The sequence below is a fragment of the Dama dama genome, chromosome 9 (genome assembly GCF_033118175.1).
Source record: "Dama dama isolate Ldn47 chromosome 9, ASM3311817v1, whole genome shotgun sequence".
NCBI classification, from domain to species: Eukaryota; Metazoa; Chordata; class Mammalia; order Artiodactyla; family Cervidae; genus Dama; species Dama dama.
Genome location: NC_083689.1, coordinates 54,781,716 through 54,808,798, shown reverse-complemented (window position 1 = coordinate 54,808,798; position 27,083 = coordinate 54,781,716). Strand labels below are relative to the sequence as shown.

The 27,083-nt window shown below is 44.7% G+C and overlaps 1 protein-coding gene across 12 annotated transcripts in view; it reads right to left on the bottom strand.

Moving 5' to 3' along the window:
- Window positions 1-27,083, bottom strand: part of LOC133062488 (protocadherin gamma-C5) — a 178,017-nt gene that overhangs the window by 135,059 nt on the left and 15,875 nt on the right. For 2 of the 12 annotated variants that reach the window (XM_061151530.1, XM_061151528.1), the window contains exon 2: window positions 15,181-15,267. In XM_061151530.1, coding sequence (XP_061007513.1) covers window positions 15,181-15,267 — 87 coding nt within the window. Of the gene's footprint in view, window positions 1-756; window positions 4,217-4,274; window positions 6,696-10,224; window positions 12,781-13,096; window positions 14,608-15,180; window positions 17,762-17,937; window positions 18,194-19,479; window positions 22,481-24,009; window positions 26,578-27,083 lie in introns of those variants that run through there. The other 10 variants (XM_061151550.1, XM_061151531.1, XM_061151529.1 and 7 more) reach the window with 10 other exon arrangements.

Genomic DNA, 27,083 nt, shown 5'->3' with positions numbered 1-27,083 from the left:
CAAAAAAAAAATCATTGTAGTGGGCATACAGCATCAGGTACTTATACTTATTTGTTAACAATCCAAAATTATAATAATGGTGATGTAAACAAATACTTGCTCACTGTACTACTTTATAGTTTGAATGTTTTTTAATAAAATTATTTTCTTTTCCCAGAGCTTATGTGAGGTAGATAAGACAAGTCTTTTTAACTTAAAGTTTAACTTGAAGGCTATAAGTATTGTGATTGTCCTGAAAAGAATAACAGACAGTTCTAGGAATATTATTCAAGTCTTCACATCTCAATTACTCTTATTTATTATAAAATCATTTTTGATTCCTAATTAGTTAAGAGGGAAAATATCTCTCATAGATTCCATCATTTTAGAAAATACTTATTTTAGTTAACACTGGGAAGAAAAAAGATCTTCCTTATCAGATGCCATAATTCTGAGGTTTTTCACATTATAAAAGAAAGAATCTCAGATATGCCACGTAATAGAAAAACAATAACTAAGAAGCAAGAGGAAAGCAACCCATGGCACAAAGAGCTTACCAAGAGGAGAAAAGTTAAAGGAAATTCAGGACATACTTTATTGAGATTTTTGGGGTGAAATTTGAGAAAACTAAGATTTAATAGACCTCTACTGATATAAAAGAAAAACCTTCTCAAAACTATATAATTCACTGCAAAAGACTAAGAATATCAGGCACTGAACCAAGAGGATTTTCACTTTTACTGTTCAAATAAGAACAATAAAAGCAATTAATCTCACCTGAACAGCGGAGTCTTGCTCTTTACAAAAATCTTCCGGAATCAAGAGAGGCTCGCTTTTCCCACAGCTCTCCTGACTGATAAGTGTGTCCGCGTAGTTCGGCTGTGGGAAGATCACGTGACTCCCCCGCGAGTCCGCGGTGAGCGAGACCTCCTGCGAATAGGTCTGCAGGAAAGCCCGCACCCCGTCCACGCCCACAAACTGAGAGGCCGGCACGCCAGCCAACCCGCTTTCGGAAGTCTGGAGCAGACGTGACAGGTGCCAATGCCGCAGTCTGAGAGCCAGTAGCACGATGACAAAGGCGAGGAAGACACAGGAGACTGCGGCCACCGCCACCACCAGGTACAGTGTGAGGCCTGAAGCATCAGAGTCGTGCGGGACCTCCAGGCTGCCCAGGTCCGCCAGGACATCTGGGATGCTGTCAGCCACAGCCACCGTGAGCGTGACAGTGGCCGAGAGAGGGGGCTGCCCATGATCCTGGACCGCCACCACCAGGCTCTGCTTGAGAGCATCTCTGTCCAGCAGCGCCCGCGCTGTGCGCACCTCGCCCGTGTGCAGTCCCACCACAAAGAGCCCTGGCTCACTGGCCTTGAGCAGGCGGTAGGACAGCCAGGCGTTCTGGCCTGAGTCTCTGTCCACTGCCACCACCTTGGTGACCAGGTAGCCAGGCTCTGCAGAGCGGGGTGCCAGCTCCACACCAGTAGAGCCATCAGTAGGGAGTGCAGGGTACAGAATCTCAGGTGTGTTGTCATTCTGGTCCAACACAAATATGCTCAGAGACACATTGCTGCTGAGTGGCGGGTCCCCACTGTCACTTGCAATCACTCTCAACTGCAGGTCACGGAACTGTTCATAGTCGAAGGAGTGCAATGCATACAGGATGCCAGTGTCAGAGTTGATGGAGATGTAGGAGGACAGAGGTACCCCCTGGATGGTGTCTTCAGCTAAGGAGTAGGTAACCTGGGCATTCTCACGATTGTCAGGGTCATGTGCAGTCACGGAGAAAATGGAGGCACCTCTGGGATTGTTCTCTGGAATGTAGACAGAGTAGGAGGTATGGGGAAAAGCAGGTGGGTTATCATTGATGTCTGCCACATTTAGGGAGATGAACATTTCTGTAGACAGAGGCGGCATTCCTTTGTCGGTGGCTGTCACAGTGATGTTGTATGTGGATACCTGTTCTCGATCTAGAACTGTATTTGTCACTAGTCGATAATAATTGTCTACTGATTTTTCCAGTTCAAATGGCAAACTTTCTGAGATAGAACATGTTACCAGGCCATTCAGTCCAGAGTCTCGATCATATACTTGAAAAAGAATGATCACTGTGCCTGGTGGTGTACTTTCAGCAACTGATCTGCTTCCAGATGTAACTACCACTTCTGGTACATTGTCATTCACATCCAAGACAGTAATTAAGACTTTGGCTCTGTCTTGTAGACCTGGGCGATCCCGGGCTTCAATATCCAGCTCATAAAAGCTGGTGTCTTCATAGTCCAGAATTGCAGAAGTTGCTATCTCTCCAGTCAAAACATTCAGGCAGAAAGTCTTTGAGATTTTTTCTGTTATCCTCACTAAAGAATATGTTACTTCCGCGTGAACTCCTTCATCCTGGTCCGTGGCATTTACCGACAACACCGGCGTACCTACTGGTAGATTTTCAGGGACACTCACACGATACACAGGCTGAGTAAAGACTGGAGCGTTGTCATTTGCATCTAGGACAGTTACCAAGATTCGAGCCACACTGGAGCGGGCAGGGTCACCGCCATCCATGGCAGTAAAGACCAGGTGGTGAATGGCCTGTTCCTCCCGGTCCAGCGCGTGCACCAGCACCAGCTCTGGGTATTTGGGCCCATCAGCTTTACCTGGCATTTCCACGGAGAAGTGACTATTCTCGCTGAGCTTGCAGCCCTGGAGAGAGTTCACTCCCACATCCGGGTCATAGACCTCCATTAGTGGAAATCGAGAGGATAAGGCTGCGTTTTCGGTAATTTTTACTTCCAATTCTTCCCTTAAGAATCGGGGTGCATTGTCATTAATGTCCATTATTTCCACTTCCACGGGGAAAAGATTCAATTTATCCTCAACAAGGATGTTAAAATTCACCAGACACCGAGCCCTCTGAGCGCAGATCTCCTCTCGGTCTATCCTGCCCGCGGTGACCAAGCTGCCGCTTCGCGAGTTCAGAGCAAAGAGCTGCGTCCTACCTCTGGAGACGATGCGGACTCCCCGCTCTGCCAGCTCCTGGGGCTCCAGCCCGAGATCCCTGGCAATGTTGCCCACGAAGGAGCCTTTGTCCAGCTCCTCAGGAATGGAGTAATGGATCTGCCCGGCCCTGGCCTCCCACAGCGTCCCCAGGAGTACGAAGAGCAGGATCAACCCGCAGTAATGCCAGCGGCTTTGCAGAACCGCCATTACTGGCTCGTTCTGGACTTCCCTGGGATTATGAGCAGGCGGAACACGTTCGCATCAGTTTGGAGCGTCTCAGAATTGGCGGTCAAGGCCAATAAACAAGCAGCGATCAGATGCGAATCGATTTAGGGAAGGCTTTCTGCGCAGCGGCAGAGCTTTTCCTGTATAATCTGCTTTGTGCTTTGAGGATATAACTCGAGTTCTCACTGCTCTCCTTACCCGGGTTAGTGAACAGCGACGCTTAGAGTCCTAACTTAATACTGCACCGTTCTGCGGAAACCATCAATACATAAGGGTCTTATTTCTGCTAAATATGCATAGATGATACTCAGTATTTCTCTCCCCAAGAATGAAAAGCATTTGGAAAAATAAAATGTCGTATTCTGAAAATTTAAATGTTCCTTGGAATGATGCTTATTTTTGTGACATCTCTTAGGGTCTTGGAGAACACAAATACTTTTACACTTTTCCGTAAATTTTGAACTCCACACTCCACCATCGTTTATATTTGTCTAATTTTCAATAAGGGCACCAACAACCACGAACATGTTTAGAACCAATCCACCACTACGTTACAGGGGTTGTCATTTTTAGATGTTATTACCTATTTTTATTAACATAGATTAAGAACTGCACTATTTAGCCAATATTTGTGTATACTTTAAAGAAAACGCAATGAAAGTGAAAATATGTAGGATACAGTGAAAAATTATTCTTATATTTATATTATATATAACACATAGTGTTTAGGACTGACTACACTGAATTTATGTAAACCACTTAATTGTCTAGACAAATACAAATAATGTCTTACAGTGAGAATGTAAGATACTAGAATATTAAAAATGTTTCAGGACATACTGTTTTAGAATTAATAGAAATTTTAAGACTATTACTAAGTGACATTCTATGAAAGAACTATTGTAACACAGATACGTGATCAAAGAACTTCTAAGACCCCCTCTCATCTCCATTCTATGTCCCCCCCAAAATCAATAAAACACCAAAAACTGCCAGAGTTAGCCTGCATACTTTTAACTTCTAAAATAATGATCTGAAACCTAATAATATTTATGGGAGGAAAAGGTTTTGAAGTAACTCACCTGTTGCAAATTGACTGAATTAGAAGTCACTTGGGGATTGTCATTACTGGTACTTTCAAGACAAATGGCTTCATTACATAGAAGGTCTTGTGGTGGAGCATTTTCAGGCTTTATATTGAGAAATTTAAACTCAGTCTTTGAGGAATGTGTGGCCGCACACAGATTGTAGGAATAAGGTAAAGTCCCTTCCCCGTAGTTGGGGAGGACTCCAGGTCCAGTTTTGGAGCAAAAACTAGTTTGAAAGCAACTCCAGGTGGCAGGGTTGGAGGAGCGTCGCAAACTTAGGACGACCGCCAGAATCACTGCCAGGAGGAAGAGCACCGAGATCAAGGCCAAGGCCACCACCAGGTAAAACTGCAGCTCAGCCTGGGGGTCAGGGGGTGGCGGGCGGTCACTGAGGTCCGGCAGCGCCTCCTGCAGGCTGTCGGCGAAAACCAGGAGCAGCGTGGCGGTGGCCGAGAGGGGCGGCTGTCCCCCATCGCGCACAGCGACCAGCAGGCGCTGGCGGGCCGCGTCCCTGTCGCCCAAGGCCCTCGCCGTGCGCACCTCGCCCGTGCGCAGCCCCACGCTGAACAGTCCGGGCTCGCTGGCCTGCAGCACGTGGTAGGACAGCCAGGCGTTGTGTCCAGAGTCTGCGTCCACCGCCACCACCTTGGTGACCAGGTAGCCGGGCTGCGCGGCGCGGGGCACCGTGTCGAAGAGCGCCGAGCCGTCGGGTCCCAGCGCCGGGTACAGCACCCTGGGCGCGTTGTCGTTGCGGTCGCCCACCAGCACGCGCAGGCTCACGTTGGAGCTGAGCGCGGGCGAGCCGTGGTCGCGGGCCTGCAGCGTCAGCTCGAAGGCGCGCAGCTGCTCGTGGTCGAAGGCGCGCTGCGCGAACACCACGCCGCTCTGCGGGTTCACGGACACGTAGGACAACAGCGCGCGCGGCTCCAGGTCGCTGGCCACGATGGAGTAGGAGACCTGGCTATTGGGCCCCAAATCGGGATCCGAAGCGTTAACTTGGGCGATGGAGGCGCCGGGTGGGTTGTTTTCTGGCACGTGGACCACGTAGGAGGCCTGGTGGAAAACCGGAGCGTTGTCATTGACGTCGGAGACTTTCAAGCTGACACTTCTTTTAGAGGAAAGGGGCGGCTTGCCTTTGTCCGTAGCTGTGATAGTGACATTGTATTCTGGAGTCTTCTCTCGATCTAAGACTCTTTCGGTCACCAGCTTGTACGTGTTTTTTGTATCTTGAACTATTTTAAATGGGAAATTTCCTTTTATTTGGCATAAGACTTCCCCATTAAATCCAGAATCTAGATCATGTGTTTTGATCAAAGCAACAACAGTCCCAAGCTCAGTGTCTTCTTTTATATATTTAGATTCAGAATCCAGGGTTATCTCAGGAACATTGTCATTTTCATCCAAAATATCTATTTGTATTTTGCAGTGGGCAGTGTGATGTCCACCATCCTTTGCTTCTACCCCAATTGTGTAGCTCTCTCTCTCTTCAAAGTCCAGTCTTCCAAGGGTGGTGAGTTCCCCTGTTTTACTGTCCAGCTTGAACAGTTGTCTTACTGCCTTGTCAACGTTAATAAAAGTGTAGGCAATCTCGGCATTGATGCCCTCATCCAAGTCAGTGGCCATCACTCTTAGCACAGAGGAACCCAGGGGTAAGTTCTCTGAAATATTGACCCTGTACACGTCCTGGGTGAACACTGGCGGGTTATCATTTGCGTCCGCCACAACTACCCTGATCTGGGTAGTGCAGCTTCTGGTTGGCTCACCCCCATCCACAGCCATGAGGACCAGGTAGTGGCAGGATTGCTCTTCTCTGTCCAGGGGAGCCTTCAATACCAGTTCCGGGTATCTACTGCCGTCTGGGTTCTCCTTCTGGATCAAAGAGAAATGGGGGTCAGGGCTGAGGTAGTACTGCTGCAAGGAATTGACACCTACATCTGAATCTTGTGCAGATTCCAGGGCAAAGGTGGCTCCAGTTGGGGTCAGTTCACTGATTTCCAGCTCAGTGACATTTTGGCTAAAGGTCGGTGGGTTGTCGTTGACATCCTGAATCTCCACGGTTATATGAAAAAAGTTCAAAGGCTTTTCAGCGACCATTTCAAATTCCAGAACACACACTGACTTCCTGCCACAAACCTGCTCTCGGTCTATACGGTCGCTCACAAGTAAGTCTCCGTTATCGGTGCTCACTGTGAAGAATTTCTTCTCTGCACTAACCCGCAGGTTCCGAGTAGGCAAATCTCGCAGGCCAAGCCCTAGATCCTTGGCGAGGTTCCCCACCAGCGAGCCCCTGGCCAGCTCCTCTGGAATAGTGTAGCGGATTTGCTCTGAAAGCGCCGGGCGGAACAAAGACAGTAGGAAGAGAAACAGCATTCGCCTCCGCCCAGCCTGGAGCTTCGGTCCCAAGCGGTTTCCCATCCCACCCTCCGCGCCTTTGCCTTTCTGATTCAGAAGAGCTGTGACCGCTAAATTATCCCAAGAATTTCTGAGCAGGAGACTCCTTGACAGGTCTTAACAGACCGATTCTCGCATAGATATTTCCGCCGCAGAAAACCTGAAAGTGCACAGATCTCGCGATTTCGCGGTCCACAGGCGATTCCTCTGCGTCAGGAGGAGCTGATACTTTTTGTTCAGCACTAGGCAACAGCGGCACCCCGCGACTCGGCTGCAGAACTGCATTAGTGATTACTAAAGCAGATTCAAATACAAAGCCGGCTAGAAGACGGGTCCTTTGTGTCCTGATACAGATACTCATTTGTCCCATGCTATAAGGATTTTAGCATTTCAAATATTTACTATATCTTCTTTCTCGCTATAATTTCTTCGAACTTGAGCTTTATGCCTCCGAATCAGGTGATTTTTATTCCTCAAAGCCAGAGGTATCTTGCTGATGATGTTTATTGGCATCATCATGCTTTCATCTTCCATTTCATACAGTGGCCATAATAACATCTTTCCTGTGTGCCTTAGTAAAATTGAGGACCAAATAAAATAATATCTGGAAAGTGACACAAATGAAAGTGGTTGCAGAGAGTGTAATATTAAAATAAGTGAAATACCTTGATATGTATTGTTATTTCGCTCTTTCTTTTCTTCTAACTTATAAAAGTTATAAATCTCACAGCTTTTAGTTTTATCCCATAGATGTTATAATCTTCTCCTCCAAATAATTGATGGATAGCAAGGAGATTGGTTGTCCTTATAAAACAGAAGTATGGTAAGAAGCAAGAAACTCTCTTTTCCTTAGTTTCCAAGTCTATTTTTATTAAATGACCATGATTTTAAAACTATTTCACTAAGCTTATTTTTTTCCACACTATGTTACCATTGTCTTTAATTGTATTGTTTTTTCTTATGTAGCTCAGCAATGGTGAATTATTTGGATTTTGGAAGTGAAGTATGAATCCTCATAAAGATATATTTCAGAGAAAGTGATCTATGTAGCCCTACTTTTTCTTGGTCGCCTTTTAACTATCTGATTATCTCAACTCTTTGATATAGACACTCTGCTTTATCAATAAGTACTCCAATTTCCATGTTTCTGATAGGTGTCTTAGAATATTAATTCAGAAATAGTTTTTTAACCACATAATGCATTATCATTATAAAGCTTGGAAGATGTATAACAAAGTAGAACTCATCTTATAGTGGAAAAGCTCATTTATCCAGGATTCTAAACAGAAATTCACTGGTACTAAGAACATAAAATAACAAGACTTTGCTTCAAAATATGACAGAGCAAGTGCCCCCCCCTTTCTTTCTTTTTTTTTTCTTTTTACCACTGTATGAACACTGCAGTTAGTACAGGAAAGTTTTTTTTCAGAACACATATGAAACTAAAGATTCAAATATTTAAGCGTATAGAGTATACATAGTATATACACTCACAGTGTGTAGATCAAACATTTTATTATGTAAAGGCTATTGAAGTTTATAGAGATATAGAAAAATTTTTTTCCCATTGCATGAAAAAGAACCTAGAACATATACCCAAATCTATACAGTATTCTTTTACTTCAAAAATAATGGAAAGTAGGTTTTCATGCATGAGTGAATGACATCTATACCTATCACAGAGATTCTTTTGCTACTCTTTGGATGAATTCACTATTCAGTGAGTCTGCACATTGTATGCAGTGAGGTCAAAATTACCCATATATAATTAGATTCCCTTCATATAAATATTAAAAAAGAAAAATCAAGTGGTCCTACATTCCCAAATGTATGATAACCCTTTCATGTGATTAAGTAATGTAACCTATGGGTCTGTTAATAATAGTTTATTCCCATTTTCCCTGTTTATTCATACTTTGCTGCTGATGTTCAAGTTGTTGAAAGTACAGAATTTAAAAGATTGAAAAATATTTTTAAAAAAGGATCTAAAAATCATCTCCAGCAAACCATATGCAAAAATGAATAGGGCACACAATTCTTCCATTATATAAGACATATTCATGAAATTTGAGACACACAGACCAGTAAGTAGTATTTCATCAGAAAAATCTCATAGTTTAAGATGAATACATCCCTGAGAAATAATTTTTAAAATTTCCAAGTCGTTTTAAAATTGTGTCAGTAAAGATTTAATTAACTATTAAGTTAAGGAAAAAAAAGGGATTTTATTCAAACCAAACTGAAGATTATAACCAAGGAAGCAGCTTCTCAGAAAGTTCTGAGAACTGCTCCACCTGTTGGAAGTTGAAGGCACAGTAATATGCATTTTTTGAAACAAAGGATCATATATTAAAAAAATGTACTGATATTTTGTGTAAAGTTCACCAAGGATCCATGGTCCAGGTAAGCAGTACAAAGCAAGCAGAAAGTCACTGGGACCCCCTACAGAGCTGAGAAAGAACACTATTCTTTTAAGAAGTTACACAGATAGCATCAGAAGAAAAAAAAAATATTGATCTTTACAGTCAGGCAGGCATTCCCATCTCTGAGGAGCTCTGGTTAGCTGTAATGCAGATATACACAGCACATGAGGGAGGGAGGAGGATAAAACAAAGACAGAGGATTTTATCTTTAATTTCTTTTGTCCTGTCTTATTTTATTTAATCAGTTGAGCTTTATTCCATTAATTGACTTTCCAAATACAGATCTTAAACTCTTGTAATAAAGCAGAACTGTACCTGCACTTGCAGAAATGCAAACAATTAGGTCCATGGTGATCCTGAAAAGTGGAGGGGTTGTGTGTAACCAGAAGATGCCAAGTGTATGGCATACTTGTATTTAATGACTGTATCTAATTATTTGGAGATTTTAAATTGCATCACAGAATTTATTCTAAAGCACAATTCAAAGTCTCCCTCTTATTGAATTCTTCTCTCAACAAATACACATGTCCAATTATTACATAATTTAACTCAAACTTTCCAGATTTTAGAATGCCACAGATATTATCATCACTATAAATTTAATCTGTCTTTCTGATATTCATCATGATTTCTATATTCTTCCACTGATTTATGCAAATTATTACTATTACTAAATTGCAGGTACTAAAATACCAATGCTGTGGAATACTTTTTCCAAACATATGTACTATGGTGTTTAGGCAAATATTCAAAAGAGAACATTACATCTAACAATTTGGACTAATCAAACAACTATTAACAAACAGTTCTAGTATAAGAAAGTCTTTGCATAAAATGATTATGTACAGCCACTTTAAAAAAATAATCCTTGCTTCACTTAAGCATCTGGAGATCAGCTAGAGTTCCTAAAATGCCCACATAGTATAGAAAGAAACATTAAACTCAAAATATAATTAGAAAACAAATGGAGAAAACATCAATTATCAAATTAAATCAAGTTCATCATTAAATAAAGCAAATAAATAATGATTCACTACATAATTAAGCGATTTTGAATGTGGGAGAAAAATGATGAAAACAAATGAAGAAAATGCTCCAAGCATTCCTACTGAAAAGAAAAGAAAACTCACCTGAAGAACTTCTAGCTCTCTTTCCTTTGCGTTTATCTTTTCGGGTATCAGGAGAGGCTCGCTTTTCCCACAGCTCTCCTGACTGATGAGCGTGTCTGCGTAGTTGGGCTGCGGGAAGATCACGTGACTCCCCCGCGAGTCCGCGGTGAGCGAGACCTCGTGCGAATAGGTCTGCAGGAAAGCCCGCACCCCGTCCACGCCCATAAAGTGAGAGGCGGGCAAGCCTGCCAACCCGCTGCCCGAAACCTGCAGCGCGCGCGACGTGTACCAGCGCCGCAGTCTGAGAGTCAGCAGCGCGATGACAAAAGCGAGGAAGACGCAGGACACCGAGGCTACAGCCACCACCAGGTACAAAGTGAGATCTGAGTCGTCGTCAGGGTCAGTGGAGGGTTCGAGGCTGCCTAAGTCAGCCAGCACATCTGGGATGCTGTCAGCCACAGCCACGGTGAGCGTGACGGTGGCAGACAGAGGGGGCTGGCCGTGATCCTGGACCGCCACCACCAGGCTCTGCTTGATCGCATCTCTGTCCAGCAGCGCCCGCGCTGTGCGCACCTCGCCCGTGTGCAGACCCACCGAGAAAAGTCCTGGCTCACTGGCTTTGAGCAGGCGGTAGGACAGCCAGGCGTTCTGTCCTGAGTCTCTGTCCACTGCCACCACCTTGGTGACCAGGTAGCCAGGCTCTGCAGAACGGGGTGCTAGCTCCACACCCGTGGAGCCATCGATGGGGAGGGCAGGATACAAGATTTCAGGTGCGTTGTCGTTCTGGTCCAGGATTAAAAGGCTCAGGGACACATTGCTGCTGAGTGGAGGGTCTCCATTGTCACTGGCTGTCACCCACAGTTGCAGTTCTCTAACCCGCTCATAGTCGAAAGACCCCAGTGCATACAGGGCTCCTGTATCAGAGTTGATGGACACATAGGATGACAGAGGCGTTCCCTGAAATTTGTCCTCAGCCAGAGCATAAGTGACCTGGGCGTTGTTGCCGCTGTCGGGATCGTGGGCATTCACAGAGAAGATCGATATGCCTCTGGGGTTGTTTTCTGGGATGTAGGTGTAGTATGAGGTGTGAGGGAAAATGGGAGGGTTGTCGTTGATGTCTGCCACTTTAAGGAAGATGTGATTTTCTGTAGACAGTGGTGGATTTCCACAGTCAGTGACAGTTACTGTGATGTTGTAATCTGAGATCTCTTCTCTGTCCAGAGCTCTAGTTGTCAATAAGTGATAGTAATTATCAACTGACTTTTCCAGTTTAAAGGGCAAGTTCCGGGGAATAGAACACACAATCTCGCCATTCTCTCCAGAATCACCATCATGTACGCTAAACAGTGCAATTATGGTTCCTGGAAGACAGTCTTCAGAGACGGTACCGGACAGAGAGGTGAGGAGCACTTCAGGCGCATTGTCATTCACGTCCTGTACTGTAATTAGTACCTTAGCGCTGGCAAGAAGAGCACCTCCATCCTGAGCTACCACTTCCATGTCATAGAATCTGGATTCTTCATAATCCAGTGGTTGCACAGTTGAGATTTCACCCAAGTTGGAATCAAGTTGGAAAGTCTCTGAAATTTTGTCTTCTTCATTGCGAAAAGAGTATGTCAATTTCCCATTTATTCCCTCATCTGGATCCGTGGCGGTTAGTGTGAGCAGCCGAGTGCCTACAGCTATGTTCTCTGGAACACTCACTCTGTACTCTGATTGGGTGAACAGGGGCGCATTATCGTTTGCATCGAGGACCATCACGTGAATGTGCGTGGTACCAGAGAGTATGGGGTCTCCGCCATCTAAAGCTGTGAGTAGGAGATCGTGAACAGCTACTTTCTCGCGGTCCAAGGGCTGTTCCAGTACCAGCTCTGGATATTTCTGTCCATCTCTTCCGCTTTTCTCATCCAAAGAGAAGTGTTTATTGGAGCTGAGCTGGTACCTCTGGAGGGAGTTCACACCCACATCCGCATCTCGAGCGAAGGGAAGTACTAATGGTGTTCCCACGGCCGCATTTTCATTGACTTTTACTTTTACCTCCTCATCCCGGAAACGCGGGAAGTTATCATTAATATCAGTTATCTCTACTTCTACCCCATACATTTTCATTGTATTCTCAACCAAGATGTTAAAACTCACCAGACACCTCGCGCTCTGAGCGCAGAGCTCCTCCCGGTCTATCCTGTCTGCAGTGACTAAGTTGCCGCTTCGCGGGTTCAGAGCAAAGAGCTGCGTCCTACCTCTGGAGACGATGCGGACTCCGCGCTCCGCCAGCTCCCGGGGCTCCAGCCCCAGGTCCTTGGCGACATTACCCACGAAGGAGGCTTTGTCCAGCTCCTCTGGTACCGAGTAGCGGATTTGCCCGGCCCCAGCTTCCCACAGCGTCCCCAGGAGCATGAAGAGCAGGAACGGCTCACTGCAGCCCCAAACCCTCAGTGGATCCGCCATTGCCTCTCTCAGACCAGTTTTCTCTTAGTCCTGGTTCCAGCCTGCTGTTTCCTTATTTCTCTAAAGCCAACAGGAACAATTCCCTTATGAGAAGAGGGGCGCGGGAGGGCGACTTTTCCCAGGAGCTTCTCTGATCGGCGCGTGTTTTGTGCGGAAGGAGCGGAGTCTGATCGCATCAGCGGCAGCTTCTTTCTCACTTGGTGAACAGCGACGCTCAGAGTTCTAACTAGTTACTACACCAATTCTGTTTTCTTGTCAAAAGTGTTTAATTATATTTTATTTCTAATAATTTTCTGTATCCTTAATAGATTATTACATGACATTGATTATTACATGACATTGTTTATATCAAAAGAAGATTTAATTCTGAAATAACAAAAGACTTCTACAAGATTAATTCTGAGTTAATTATTGATTCTTTTTTACATTTTAAAAAATTCTTATTTATTCTTTGAGGAGATAATTAAGTGATTAGAGGGTGTTCCTGTTGTTCAAATGGGGCAGGCTGCTTCTTATTTGGTTTATAGCAGAAACTCTGATGAGCCATGCACATCATATAGATTGGAGAGGGACCAGACATAGATTTTGGTCTGGGGTGAGGGGTGGCTTGGAGATCATGCAGAGTTGGTTCTCCCCCCTCTGCCTGTGAGAGAGTCACCTGGAAAGTCACCCTAGAGCTTGCTACAAAGGAAATGCTGGTGCCCCCAGAACTGCTGATTCAGTTAGTATGGAGTCAGGCCTGAGAATTTGCACTTTTTACTATTTTTAAAAATTTTTATTTGGAGGATAATTGTTTTACAATGTTGTGTTAGTTTCTACATACAACACGAATCATCCATAAGTATACATATATCCTCTACCTCTCTTTTTTACTTCTTTATAAACTTTTATTTAATGTGCCATTGAGCCTATGCCCTTTATTCACTTACTTATATTGAGCTCATCTAAGTAGGACATCAGAAGTTTTTGTAGGCTTTAAGATCTCATTTTTAATTAGGATATGTTTATGAAAATATGCCCATTTGTACATAAGAACACTAAGAAAACAATCTTAGCTCTCAACAGATCTTTGAAAAAAGGCCCACTGTATTATGCAAATTGTATTAGTTGTCATATGCAGAGGAAATAAAGGGTTTTTTGGTTTTTGCTTTTTGTTACTTCTGAAGTCTTTGAGAAAGTTTCAAGATTTTCACACTAAGAACATGGCAGCTACAATATATCATATTGAGAGTTTGAGTTGAATTAACTATGCATTATTTATATTTTCTAATTACTATGTCTAAATTAGAGTTAGATGTTTTACAGATACCTGGGGGAAATCGGTATAGTGATTGTGGCTGAAAAGGATTTAGTTCATCACCCAAACAGAAAAACAAGTCCAGATACTTATCATTGAGCAGGCAGTAAGTGGCCTTTCTATTAAGACATATATTTAATGTTATCAACTTTATACGGTAGCAAAAAAGAAATACGTCATGACTAAAAAGAAAGGAGATTTCAGAGAGTTCATTAAGTGAGAGAAGCAATTTTTACTTAAAGACACCTCACAGGAAAATGAAGAAAATAAAAGTATTTTACATTTATATCTAGAAAATTTTAAAAATTAAGTTTTAAGTAAACAGTATGAGAATAGGTCACAAAAATTTTCTCAATGTATGATTTTTCAAAAGAGTGATGTTACTGTACATGACAGAGAAAACATTTCTCCCATTTATTAAACACATTCTTATTAGCAGACACTGCATACCTCAAACTTTGCATGACCTTTTAAAATAAATCTGGGATCCCAAGACACTTAGCTTGTAAAGATACTTAGAGGGCTGGTGTTCATGTCAGTCCTACCTATGCTCTGCTGTTGACAGGCCATATCACTGAGTGAAATTCTTCCTTTCTTTGGTTCTCAGTTTCCCAAACTAGCGAGACTGGGAGATCTCTTTACTCTTCAGTACTATAATTCTAAGAGGAAGCATAGCTAAAATGAATAAAACTAATATAAGGAATCTGAAGGAAAAACAAATAGCTTAAGGTCTCAACAGTTATAAACTTTCAGAGGGAAGGAATGTAAAGATGAGGAAGAAAACAAAGTATCTTATGTAGTAAAGGTTTGTAACATGGGTAAATAAGGGGCTTCCCAGGTGGCTCAGTGGTAAAAAATATGCCGGCCAATGCAGGAAATGCAAGAGGTGTAAGTCCGATCCCTGTGTCCAGAAGATCTCCTGGAGAAGGAAATCACAACCTACTCCAGTATTCCAGGATAATCCCAAGGACAGAAGAACATGACGGTCTACATCCATAGGATCGCGAAGAGTTGGACACAACTGACACAGATAAATAAATCCCACCCATAAGATAGGCAACCTATGTCAAAGATTTGCTTAAATAAGACGAAGGTATTTAGGCAAAAAAAATCCCTTAAATTCTACCTACAAAACAATGAAATGTGAATTGAAGACTTCTACTCCACTCAGGTGATTTGTTAAGAAACATTGAAACCGCGAAGAAAAATAAGTGAATTAAATTAAAACTCACCTTTAAAATAGTATCCGAGGCAAATGGGACTCCAGCATCTCCATGATTAGTACTTGGCACCCAAGAGGCATCTTCGCAGAGGAGATCCTGAGGAGGAACCACTTCTGGAGTGATATTGAGAAAATTAAATTCTGTCTTAGCTGTTTGAGAGGCAACGCACAGATTGTAGGAATAGGGCAATGTTCCCTCACTGTAGTGGGGGAGAACCCCAGGTGCAGACTTGACACAGAGACCAGGCTTAAAGCAGCCCCAAGCAGCAGGGCTGGAGGAGCGTCGCAGGTGCAGGGCGACCGCCAGAATCACTGCCAGGAGGAAGAGCACCGAGATCAAGGCCAAGGCCACCACCAGGTAAAACTGCAGCTCAGCCTGGGGGTCAGAGGGCGCGGGCCGGTCACTGAGGTCCGGCAGCGCCTCCTGCAGGCTGTCGGCGAAAACCAGGAGCAGCGTGGCGGTGGCCGAGAGGGGCGGCTGTCCCCCATCGCGCACAGCGACCAGCAGGCGCTGGCGGGCCGCGTCCCTGTCGCCCAAGGCCCGCGCCGTGCGCACCTCGCCCGTGCGCAGCCCCACGCTGAACAGTCCGGGCTCGCTGGCCTGCAGCACGTGGTAGGACAGCCAGGCGTTGTGTCCAGAGTCTGCGTCCACCGCCACCACCTTGGTGACTAGGTAGCCGGGCTGCGCGGCGCGGGGCACCGTGTCGAAGAGCGCCGAGCCGTCGGGTCCCAGCGCCGGGTACAGCACCCTGGGCGCGTTGTCATTGCGGTCGCCCACTAGCACGCGCAGGCTCACGTTGGAGCTGAGCGCGGGCGAGCCGTGGTCGCGGGCCTGCAGCGTCAGCTCGAAGGCGCGCAGCTGCTCGTGGTCGAAGGCGCGCTGCGCGAACACCACGCCGCTCTGCGGGTTCACGGACACGTAGGACGACAGCGCGCGCGGCTCCAGGTCGCTGGCCACGACTGAGTAGGAGACGTGGCCATTGGGCCCTAGGTCAGGGTCGGAGGCGCTGACATGTGCGATGGAAGCGCCAGGCGGGTTATTTTCTGGCACGTGGACCACGTAGGAGGCCTGGTGGAAAACCGGAGTGTTGTCGTTGACATCTGCGATGTGCAGAGTGATGGTTATACTAGAGGAGAGGGGTGGCTTGCCTTTGTCGGTGGCCATTACTGTGATATTGTATTCTGAGATCTCCTCTCGGTCCAGGGTCCTGTCTGTCGTTAGCTTGTAATAGTTCTTCGAATAAGATTTCAATATAAACTCGGCCTTTCCCAAGATTTGGCAGTAAACTTCTCCATTTTCTCCAGCATCTCTATCTTTAGTTTTTATCAAGGCGATCACTGTTCCTGGTGGTGAATCCTCTGGTAGGGGAGTAAATACTGAAGTCACAATCACTTCAGGTGCACAATCATTCTCATCGAGAATTTCGACTTGGACACTGCAGTGGGCTGCTAGATCTCCAGGATCTTTCGCTTCTATACGAAGAGTGTAACTATTAGCAATTTCAAAATCAAAATCATTGTTTGACGTGATTTCTCCTGTTCTTTGATTTAAGTTAAAAAACTGTTTCACTTGTTCATCCACATTATGAAAGGAGTAGGTGATCTCCGCGTTGACTCCTTCGTCCTGATCGGTGGCTGTCACTCGAAGTACTAAGAAGCCAGGTGGCACACCCTCTTGCAGGCTGACTCTGTACACGTCCTGGCTGAACACCGGGGGGTTATCATTGGCATCTGTGACTTGAATTTGGATCTGGGTGGTGCCACTCTGGGGTGGGTCCCCACCGTCTACAGCTGTCAGTAGCAGTTGATGAAAATTCTGCTCTTCTCTGTCCAGAGAATGTTTCAGAATCAACTCAGGATATTTACGTCCATCTGGAGTCTGTTTCTCTGTGAGATCAAAGTACTCGTTGTCATTAAGGTAATATCTTTGCAGTGAATTAGGACCAGCATCCGAATCTAGTGCCGGGTCTAGTGGAAATGTTTTACCTGGCTTAGTGGATTCTACAATTTTTAAATCAATCTTACTCTGTTTGAATAGCGGAGTATTGTCATTTATATCCTCTACTATTACTGTTACATGGAAAATATTCAGTGGGTTTTCGGCGACAGTATCGAAATCCAGAATGCACAGAGGCTTCTTCCCACAAATCTCCTCTCGGTCTATTCTGTTACTCACAAGTAAGTCACCGCTTTCAGGTTTTACAACGAAATATTCCTTCTCCGCGCTAATCCGCAGCTTCCGGGCCGACAAGTTCGGGACAGTGAGCCCTAGATCTTTAGCAAGATTTCCTACAACCGAGTTTTTGGCCAGCTCCTCGGGAATTGAGTAGCGAATTTGGTCTGGGAGAGCCCCGCGGAATAAAGACAGCAGGAACGGTAACAGTACCTGCCGCCACCGCGTCCGGCCGCTCATCTCAGTGCTCCGCTTCATCCCGTCTCCCTCCACTGCTGCTCTGCTTCTCGGTCGAGAAGAGAAACCCTCCGGGGTGGCAAAATCCGGGGTAGGGTCACTTTTTCCTGCTTTTGTTTCTTGTATCCAAACCTGTACTGGCCTCCTCGGTGTGGTTGGTTTGAGCAGGAAGTTACCCTCTTAGAGGCTCCCAAATGCGTCTCTGATTATCTTCTCTCTCTTCTTTTGACCTACAGCGACGCCCAGAGGTTTTTCCGAGAAACTGCACTAATGTGTTCTAAAGGTGTTGGAAAAAACTATTTCTTTCTCCTTTTTTTTTTTTAAACTTATAAGGAGTATTTGCTTTTAAATAGACATACATTCATACAATTCCAGATTCAAAATGTACACATGTCATGTTTTCCAGGCTCTCCCTCTCTGCTTTCAACAACACATTTCTCTCAGGAGAAATGAGTGCTATGGTTTTAGTGTATCATTCCATTAGTATGTTTTGTATCATTCAGCAGAATTTTATAAATGTTCTCCCTTGGTTTTAGATACAAAAGGAAGTAAACAATATTCCATGTTCTACATCTTGCTTCTTTCACTCATTATGTCTTGAAGATAACATTTTCTAACAGTAGGACATAAAGAGGTTTTCTATTTTTAATTTCTTATAGTTATGTACTAATCCATCATATAATTGTGCAACAATGTAACCAGAAATATTTTTTTCTAATAGAAACCCAATGTCCATTCAAACAATGTATTTCTCATGTTATACTAGTTATAAATAATCTATCAACCTCCTAGGCACCAAAAAAAAAAAAAAAACACACACAGGAAAAAGTATCACTCTGATTCTAAAAATGCATTTTTAACCCAAGAATCCAAATATGTCTGTCATAGTCTCAGGACAATTGACATTTCCAAATTATATTTTTAAGCTTCACTATTTTAAATGATCTCTCCTCAGATACAATTTGCTTCTCAATATACATTATCAGTATTTTCTTTTTCCACTCCCCATGCCAGTTACATGTATCATACACATTCTTCTTTTACTCTAGGATTACACCACAATTTCCCATGAAGACAAAAGCATTTAGAAACTCAAACTCTTCTTCTTAAGCTTAATTGAGGCATAGTTCAATTAAGCTTTCCTTAGAAATCAAAAAGGGTCTCACACTGATACCATAATAGGTAGTTTAGAAGTTATTAAAATCACTTCTGCAATCTATTAAATATGAGTGGAATTAAATGGGTAATATTTTTGACAATCACCTGCACCAAAGAAACCATACATAGTCACTGCATGTCACAAACTGTAACAACACAATATGTGAAATGTACCAATCCAATCAAGAAACTATCCCTGTGAAAGTTATATCCAAAATTTAAATATATTCCCCAATATTTATAAAGTGTTATTGTTTAATCATAATAGAAAACACCTGTCTGAAAGGAAAGAAAAGCAAATTTCAAGCAAAACACAGTAGGGTGTAAAAAGAGGAAATTTAAAAATACTCAATAGAGATGAAATAATAGCCTCATACAAGAGAATGTGTTAATATGAATTTACACAATTTCTTCCTATTTCATAATTCTAGTCTATCCTTTCAGTAATGCCTAAAGAATAATGGCTTTAAAGATGTGAGATGTTACAAGTATAAAATTAAGAAATTGCTACTGACACTGTAACCAAATGAAGATTACAAAAGATAAATAACTTTTAGGTGTAGTAACAGTTACTGATCATTACTGAAGGATCATCTGTCTTTCCACTTTAAAGCAACAGAATACTAAAAAAGAAGTGTTTTATTGATCTATATATGTACACACACATATATATATGAAATATAATTGTAGACATTTATGCAGTTCTCTCCCTACGTTTCAGTGTGGCAAGATTTGACTCACCTGATTAAGACTGAATTCTCCTTTTGTTTCCAGTAAATCTTGAGATATCAGGAGAGGCTCGCTTTTCCCACAGCTCTCCTGACTGATGAGCGTGTCCGCATAGTTCGGCTGCGGGAAGATCACGTGACTCCCCCGAGAGTCCGCGGTGAGCGAGACCTCGTGCGAATAGGTCTGCAGGAAAGCCCGCACCCCGTCCACGCCCACAAACTGAGACGCCGGCACGCCAGCCAACCCGCTGCCCGAAGCCTGGAGCAGACGCGACAAGTGCCAATGCCGGAGTCTGAGCGCCAGCAGCACAATGACAAAGGCGAGGAAGACGCAGGAGACCGCGGCCACCGCCACCACCAGGTAGAGTGTGAGGCCGGAGTCGTCAGGGTCCACTGAAGGCTTCAGGCTGCCTAGGTCAGTCAGGACGTCTGGGATGCTGTCAGCCACAGCCACGGTGAGAGTGACGGTGGCTGAGAGAGGGGGCTGGCCGTGGTCCTGGACCGCCACCACCAGGCTCTGCTTGATCGCATCTCTGTCCAGCAGCGCCCGCGCTGTGCGCACCTCGCCCGTGTGCAGCCCCACCGCGAAGAGCCCTGGCTCACTGGCCTTGAGCAGGCGGTAGGACAGCCAGGCGTTCTGTCCCGAGTCTCTGTCCACTGCCACCACCTTGGTGACCAGGTAGCCGGGCTCTGCAGAACGGGGTGCCAGCTCCACACCCGTGGAGCCATCCGTGGGGAGGGCGGGGTATAGGATTTCGGGTGCATTGTCATTCTGGTCCAGCACAAATATGCTCAGAGACACGTTGGTGCTGAGTGGTGGGTCCCCGCTGTCACTAGCAGTCACCAGTAGCTGCAGGTCTCTAACTTGCTCATAGTCAAAGGACTGCAAAGCATACAGGACTCCAGTGTCCTTGTTTATAGAGACGTAGGTGGAGAGAGGCGACCCCTGCAGTGTGTCTTCAGCCAGAGAGTAAGTGACCCTTGAGTTCTGGTTACTATCAGGGTCATGGGCGGTCACAGAGAAGATGGAGGCTCCCCTCGGGTTGTTTTCTGGAATGTAGGCCATGTAGGAAGCATGAGGGAAGGCAGGTGGATTGTCATTGACATCTGCCACGTTCAGTGAGATGTATGTTTCTGTAGACAATGGCGGAGTTCCGTGGTCAGTGGCAGTTACAGTGATGTTATATTCTGCGACTTCTTCCCTATCCAGAGCCCTGTGTGTCGACAACTGATAATAATTTCCATAGGTCTTTTCAAGTGTGAATGGCAGGCTATCCAGAATGGAACACGTGACAAGGCCATTCTCTCCTGAATCACTGTCATGCACATTGAAAAGTGCAATTACTGTGCCTGGGGAAGAAGTTTCTTGGATAGAGCTGGTGAGAGATGTAACTGTGACTTCTGGAGCATTGTCATTTACATCCAGAATTGTCACCAGTACCTTACTTCTGGCTCGGAGACCAGGTCCATCGTGGGCTTCTACATCTATATCATAGAATCCAGAGTCCTCATAATCCAAACCTCCCAATATCGTTATGTCCCCAGTCAGAGAATTCAACTGGAATAGCTGCGATATTTTATCTCTTACTTTCCGGAAAGAGTATGTGACTTCTCCATTGGCTCCTTCATCTGGATCAGTGGCTCTTACAGTGAGTAGCCTGGAGCCCACCGTCACATTCTCCCACACACTGATGTGGTACTCGGGCTGAGTGAATACCGGGGCATTGTCGTTGGTATCCACAAGTGTTACAAGAATCCTGGCAGTGCCAGAGTAAACGGGGTCGCCTCCGTCAAAGGCGGTCAGAATGAGGTGGTGAACCGCCTCTTCCTCACGGTCCAGGGCGTGCTCCAGTACCAGCTCAGGATACTTAATCCCATCGGCTCCGCTTTGCACGTCTAGGGAGAAGTGGACATTCGAGCTGAGCTGGTAACCCTGTAGGGAGTTTATCCCTATATCCGGATCAAAAGCTTCAGGAAGAGGAAACCTTGTCCCAGGGTTTTCACTTTCAGCGACTTTTATTTCCCTTTGCTCTGCCCCAAAGTCGGGCGCATTATCATTAATATCAATTATTTCCACTTCAACTCCAAAAATCTTCACTTTGTCTTCTAAGAGAATCTCTAGGTTTACTACACACTTGGGAGATCTGTCACAGAGCTCCTCCCGGTCTATCCTGCCCGCGGTGACCAAGCTGCCGCTTCGCGGGTTCAGAGCAAAGAGCTGCGTCCTACCTCTGGAGACGATGCGGACTCCGCGCTTCGCCAGCTCTCGGGGCTCCAGCCCCAGGTCCTTGGCGATGTTGCCCACTAAGGAGCCCTTCTCCAGCTCCTCAGGCACCGAGTAGCGGATCTGTTCGGCCCGAATTTTCCACAGGGCCCCCAGGAGAACACAGATCCAGATTAGCCGGCAGCAGTTTGGGCAGAAAGGAGACGCCATGACAGCCCCGCGGCGGAATAGCTTGCGCTTGGGTGTTCCCTTGGTGGAGGCTTGGGGATCCCCAGGATCTTTGGGGTCTAGGATAAGGTACTTTCACCGTTGGATGTTGGAGCTCTCGGGGGTCCAGTTCGAAGAAGCTTTCTAAAACCCCAAAGCCAGCGCGTTGTGATGCAGAAATCTTGTGGTACGGATTAAATTCCTGGTTCTTTTTTCCCCCGATTGGTGAACAGCGACACTCAGAGTCCTAACCTGTTACTGCAATCTATACTTGGTAAAGAAAGGATAGCTTGTACACCATTTCTTTTCCGTGTTCAATTTTCTCCAAAATAATGAAAACCCAAACATCTGCTGTTTAATTTGCAGTGAAAATCTATAATTGATCCAAAGCTTCCTGTACAGTAAGCCTGATAATTTATTTTTTCAGAGACAAGTTTTTTTGCAAGAATTTTTCTACCTCTTTTAAGTTCATTGCATTATTTATTCTCATAGCTCAATTTCAATTTGCATTGCAAAAAGGATATGTTTACCCCTCCCCAAAACAAGGTTATACTTGAAGAACAGAAGAATAAATAGTTGAAAAGACAGTGTCAAAGAAATGGGAGATCTGGGCTCTAGTCTCAACCTACACAGAAACAAGTTTTCTCACATGATTGACCCTTAAAATATGGGGCAAGTTTTTAATTCCCTTGTTAGAAAATATCTTACTGTTTAAGAGCTAGTTTTACCCCTTTGTAAATGGGCTTGACAAATATGATAATAGGTTTGAGAAGGATATTTGCTCATTAATTTTAAATAAGAAGATTCGAGACCACAGGTTATGTCTGTGAGAATCATGTTCACAGTGAATCCTCAAACTCTAGAATAGCACATTTTATTGTGTATATACTCGAATAATTTTTCAATGCTTAATGAATGAGTCATTAATGAAGCTGCAAAACCTAAAACAATGTGCAAATAACTGATGTTAAAAGAAGTAATATAAGGTAAAAAGACAGGAAAGTTAAACTGAAGCACTATAAAGGGTATATGGTGTTTCAGTGATCTTCTCCACATTAGGACACATCCAGAAGGTATTATCTTACTATTACTTATAACTTTAGTTTTGGTTTTAGAAATAATTGATAAAAAGGAAATATTTTAATAATTATTTATATTATCATTGCATGTTTTATAGTCTTCTTATTCATGAATACTTAGAGCAGTTTACTAATCTGAGAAAATTTGAGATAAAGCAGCAAGTACTCAGTTCTTTGATTATTACTCACATAATATTTAGTTTCTAGAAATTACTCATAAATTTTGATCAGACTCAAAACTCCATGAATTATTCAGAGCTTTTAAAATTTTCTGACTTTGGAGAGTAGGCTGAAGGTATTTTTCACAATCCTCAAAAGACCACAACTTTCTGGGGGTTGAGAGGTAAAAAAATGTTTTTGAAAACATTTGAAAAATGTTGAAAAAAATCTGACTCACTTATCAGAAGTCTATGTTAAAAAATTATGGAAAAGTCTCTGTATACAACAAAATGTCCATTACATTCCTCATTATAGCAGTGACAAAGTAGATAGGGTATAAAAACTATTTAAGGATGGTCAAGAAAATTACCCTTGACAGTTTACAAAATGGGAAAAAAGACCCAAAGTTAGTGATTCAAATATGAAACCTGTCAGTCTTTGCTACATATGATAAAGCTAAAAAGTTCTAAGAGACTTAATTATTGAAGGTTATATTAATACATCACAGAAAAGGATAAATGTATTTGATGAAGATGAACAAAAATTTTAACTTAAGAAAGAAATGTTAGTACATTTACAATCTTGAAAAAAAGGCATGTAAGGGCAGTGCTATTACTAAGGGCAGTGACAGAAAAAGCTGTTTTTAGCAGGATTTGCGGAAGTACAGAAATGCCGAGAGTACAAATTGAGAAGTAACAACTAGTAATAATTAACCACCAAGACTACTGAGCAATCAAGAAACCAGTCTCAACCCATCCAATATACCTCCTCTCCCACTGCCATCACTAGAACAATGAAGAAGGATCAAAATTAATAATACACTATTGAAAATGAAATACAGCAATAAAATTTAAGTAAGTCTGCAAAAACTCACCTGATGGGAAAAAGAGGAATCATAGGCGATTTGGGGGTCTTCGTTACTGGTACCTATATCCATAGAAGGATCTTCACCTAGGAGATCCCCAGGGGGAGCCGTTTCCAGGGTCACATTGTGAAAATTAAATTCTGTCTTAGTTGATTGTGAAGCAACGCACAGATTGTAGGAATAGGGCAATGTTCCCTCACTGTAGTGGGGGAGAACCCCAGGTGCAGACTTGGAACTGAGACCAGGCTTAAAGCAGCCCCAAGCAGCAGGGCTGGAGGAGCGTCGCAGGTGCAGGGCGACCGCCAGAATCACTGCCAGGAGGAAGAGCACCGAGATCAAGGCCAAGGCCACCACCAGGTAAAACTGCAGCTCAGCCTGGGGGTCAGGGGGTGCTGGGCGGTCACTGAGGTCCGGCAGCGCCTCCTGCAGGCTGTCGGCGAAAACCAGGAGCAGCGTGGCGGTGGCCGAGAGGGGCGGCTGTCCCCCATCGCGCACAGCGACCAGCAGGCGCTGGCGGGCCGCGTCCCTGTCGCCCAAGGCCCGCGCCGTGCGCACCTCGCCGGTGCGCAGCCCCACGCTGAACAGTCCGGGCTCGCTGGCCTGCAGCACGTGGTAGGACAGCCAGGCGTTGTGTCCAGAGTCTGCGTCCACCGCCACCACCTTGGTGACTAGGTAGCCGGGCTGCGCGGCGCGGGGCACCGTATCGAAGAGCGCCGAGCCGTCGGGTCCCAGCGCCGGGTACAGCACCCTGGGTGCGTTGTCGTTGCGGTCGCCCACCAGCACGCGCAGGCTCACGTTGGAGCTGAGCGCGGGCGAGCCGTGGTCGCGGGCCTGCAGCGTCAGCTCGAAGGCGCGCAGCTGCTCGTGGTCGAAGGCGCGCTGCGCGAACACCACGCCGCTCTGCGGGTTCACGGACACGTAGGACGACAGCGCGCGCGGCTCCAGGTCGCTGGCCACGATGGAGTAGGAGACGTGGCCGTTGGGCCCTAGGTCAGGGTCGGAGGCGCTGACATGTGCGATGGAAGCGCCAGGCGGGTTATTTTCTGGCACGTGGACCACATAGGTGGCCTGGTGGAAAACTGGAGCATTGTCGTTGACATCGCGGATATGTAGGGTGACGCTTGTACTGGAGGAAAGGGCAGGCTTGCCTTTGTCAGTGGCTGCGATGGTGACATTGTACTCTGCCTTCTGCTCTCGGTCTAGGGCACCATCAATCACTAGCTTGTAGTAATTCTTAGAGGTGGATTCTAATTTGAAGGGAACTTCTTCCTGAATATAGCATGTTACCAAACCATTTTGCTCAGAATCCTGGTCTTGCACTTTAATGAGGGCTATTACAGTTCCCAGGTCTGAGCCCTCAGGAATCTGGTTAGAGAAGGACATGAATGTCACCTCTGGGGCATTGTCATTCTCATCAACAATTTCAATCTGAACATTACAGTGAGCCGTGTGTACACCTCCATCCTTGGCTTCAACACCCAACATATATCTACTTGTCTCTTCAAAGTCCAATGTACCATTGGTTGTGATGTCACCAGTATTTGGATTGAGAATGAAGAGGAGGCTGGCACTTGCTGGGGCATTGAGGAAGGCATAGGTGATTTCTGCATTAATGCCCTCGTCCTGGTCAGTGGCCATCACCTGCAGCACGGAGGTTCCCCGGGGCACATTTTCTTGGAGGCTAACCCTGTAAGTGTCCTGGCTGAACACTGGAGCATTATCATTGGCATCAGTGACCTGTATCCGGATCAGGGTAGTGCCACTTAGAGGAGGGTCCCCACCATCCATGGCAGTCAGGATTAAACTGTGGGAATTCTGCTGCTCTCTGTCCAGAGATTTTTCCAGCAGTAACTCTGGGTATTTACTTCCATCAGGACTTTGCTTTGTTGACAGAGAGAAGTGCTCATTGTGGCTGATGAAATATTTCTTCAGTGAGTTACTTTCTACATCTGCATCTTGCGCAGAATCCAGAGAGAATTTTACCCCTGGTAAGGCTAACTCAGAGATTTCCAAGTCAATGCTTTTTGCAATGAAATGTGGTGCATTGTCATTAATATCTTGAATTGCAACACTTACATGGAAAATAGTCATTGGATTGTCAGCAACCATTTCAAATTCTACAGCACACTCAGATTTTCTCCCACAAATCTTCTCTCGATCTATCCTGCCACTCACTAGCAAATCCCCATTCTCTGCTCTCACACTGAAAAAGTCCTCTGCACTAATCCGCACGTTTCGAGCTGGCAACTCCTGGACACTGAGCCTTAGATCCTTGGCCAGGTTCCCCACCCTTGAGCCCTTGTCCAGCTCCTCTGGAATAGAGTACTGGATCTGCTGGGAGATTGCCCCGCGCAACAATGACAGCAGGAAGAGAAACAGTACCTGACTTTTCATTGTTTCAGCTTTTCTGAAGCTCCTAAGCATTTCTTGAACTCTCTGGGAAGCTGCTCTTCAAGATGTCTCTGGGATGTTTAAATAATCAACACAGCACCCTGGACTTCTGTGATTTGAGGGTACGATTTGTCAGGCACTTGAGGTTGCACAGGAGGTGCGTCTGCATTCTGATGCGTACAGGACAAAGCAAGAAAGAAAACACTTCCGGCCACTCCTGCAGAACTGAGAACGCTTATTTTCCCTTTGGTCAACAGCGGCACCAGGAGGTTGCCTGAGAAAACTGCATATTACCCAACTACCTATTCCTCAAATTGTGAGCTCTTGAATCTATTAATATATCTTGTCTTTTTATTTTTTTAGAAAGAACTATTCAAATTTTCCCTTCAAATCTGATATTGTGTAGATTTTCATCATCTTTTAAAAGTTGCCATCATTTTATTCTTCTTTCTTCATTAAAGATTTTCCATACGGCATACAGCTTTTATTTATTTATTTATTTTGGAGGGCAAAAATATCTTCAGTGAGTCTACTGTATTTATAAACACTGGCATGACTAGTATGGATGTAACTAATTAGATTATTGTTAGTGGATAAAAACATTTAATCTTTGGAAAAAAGAGAAAGTAAACATCCTAGACTTATTTACTATATTGCTCAACATTTTAAAGTATATGTAACCTTCCCATTAA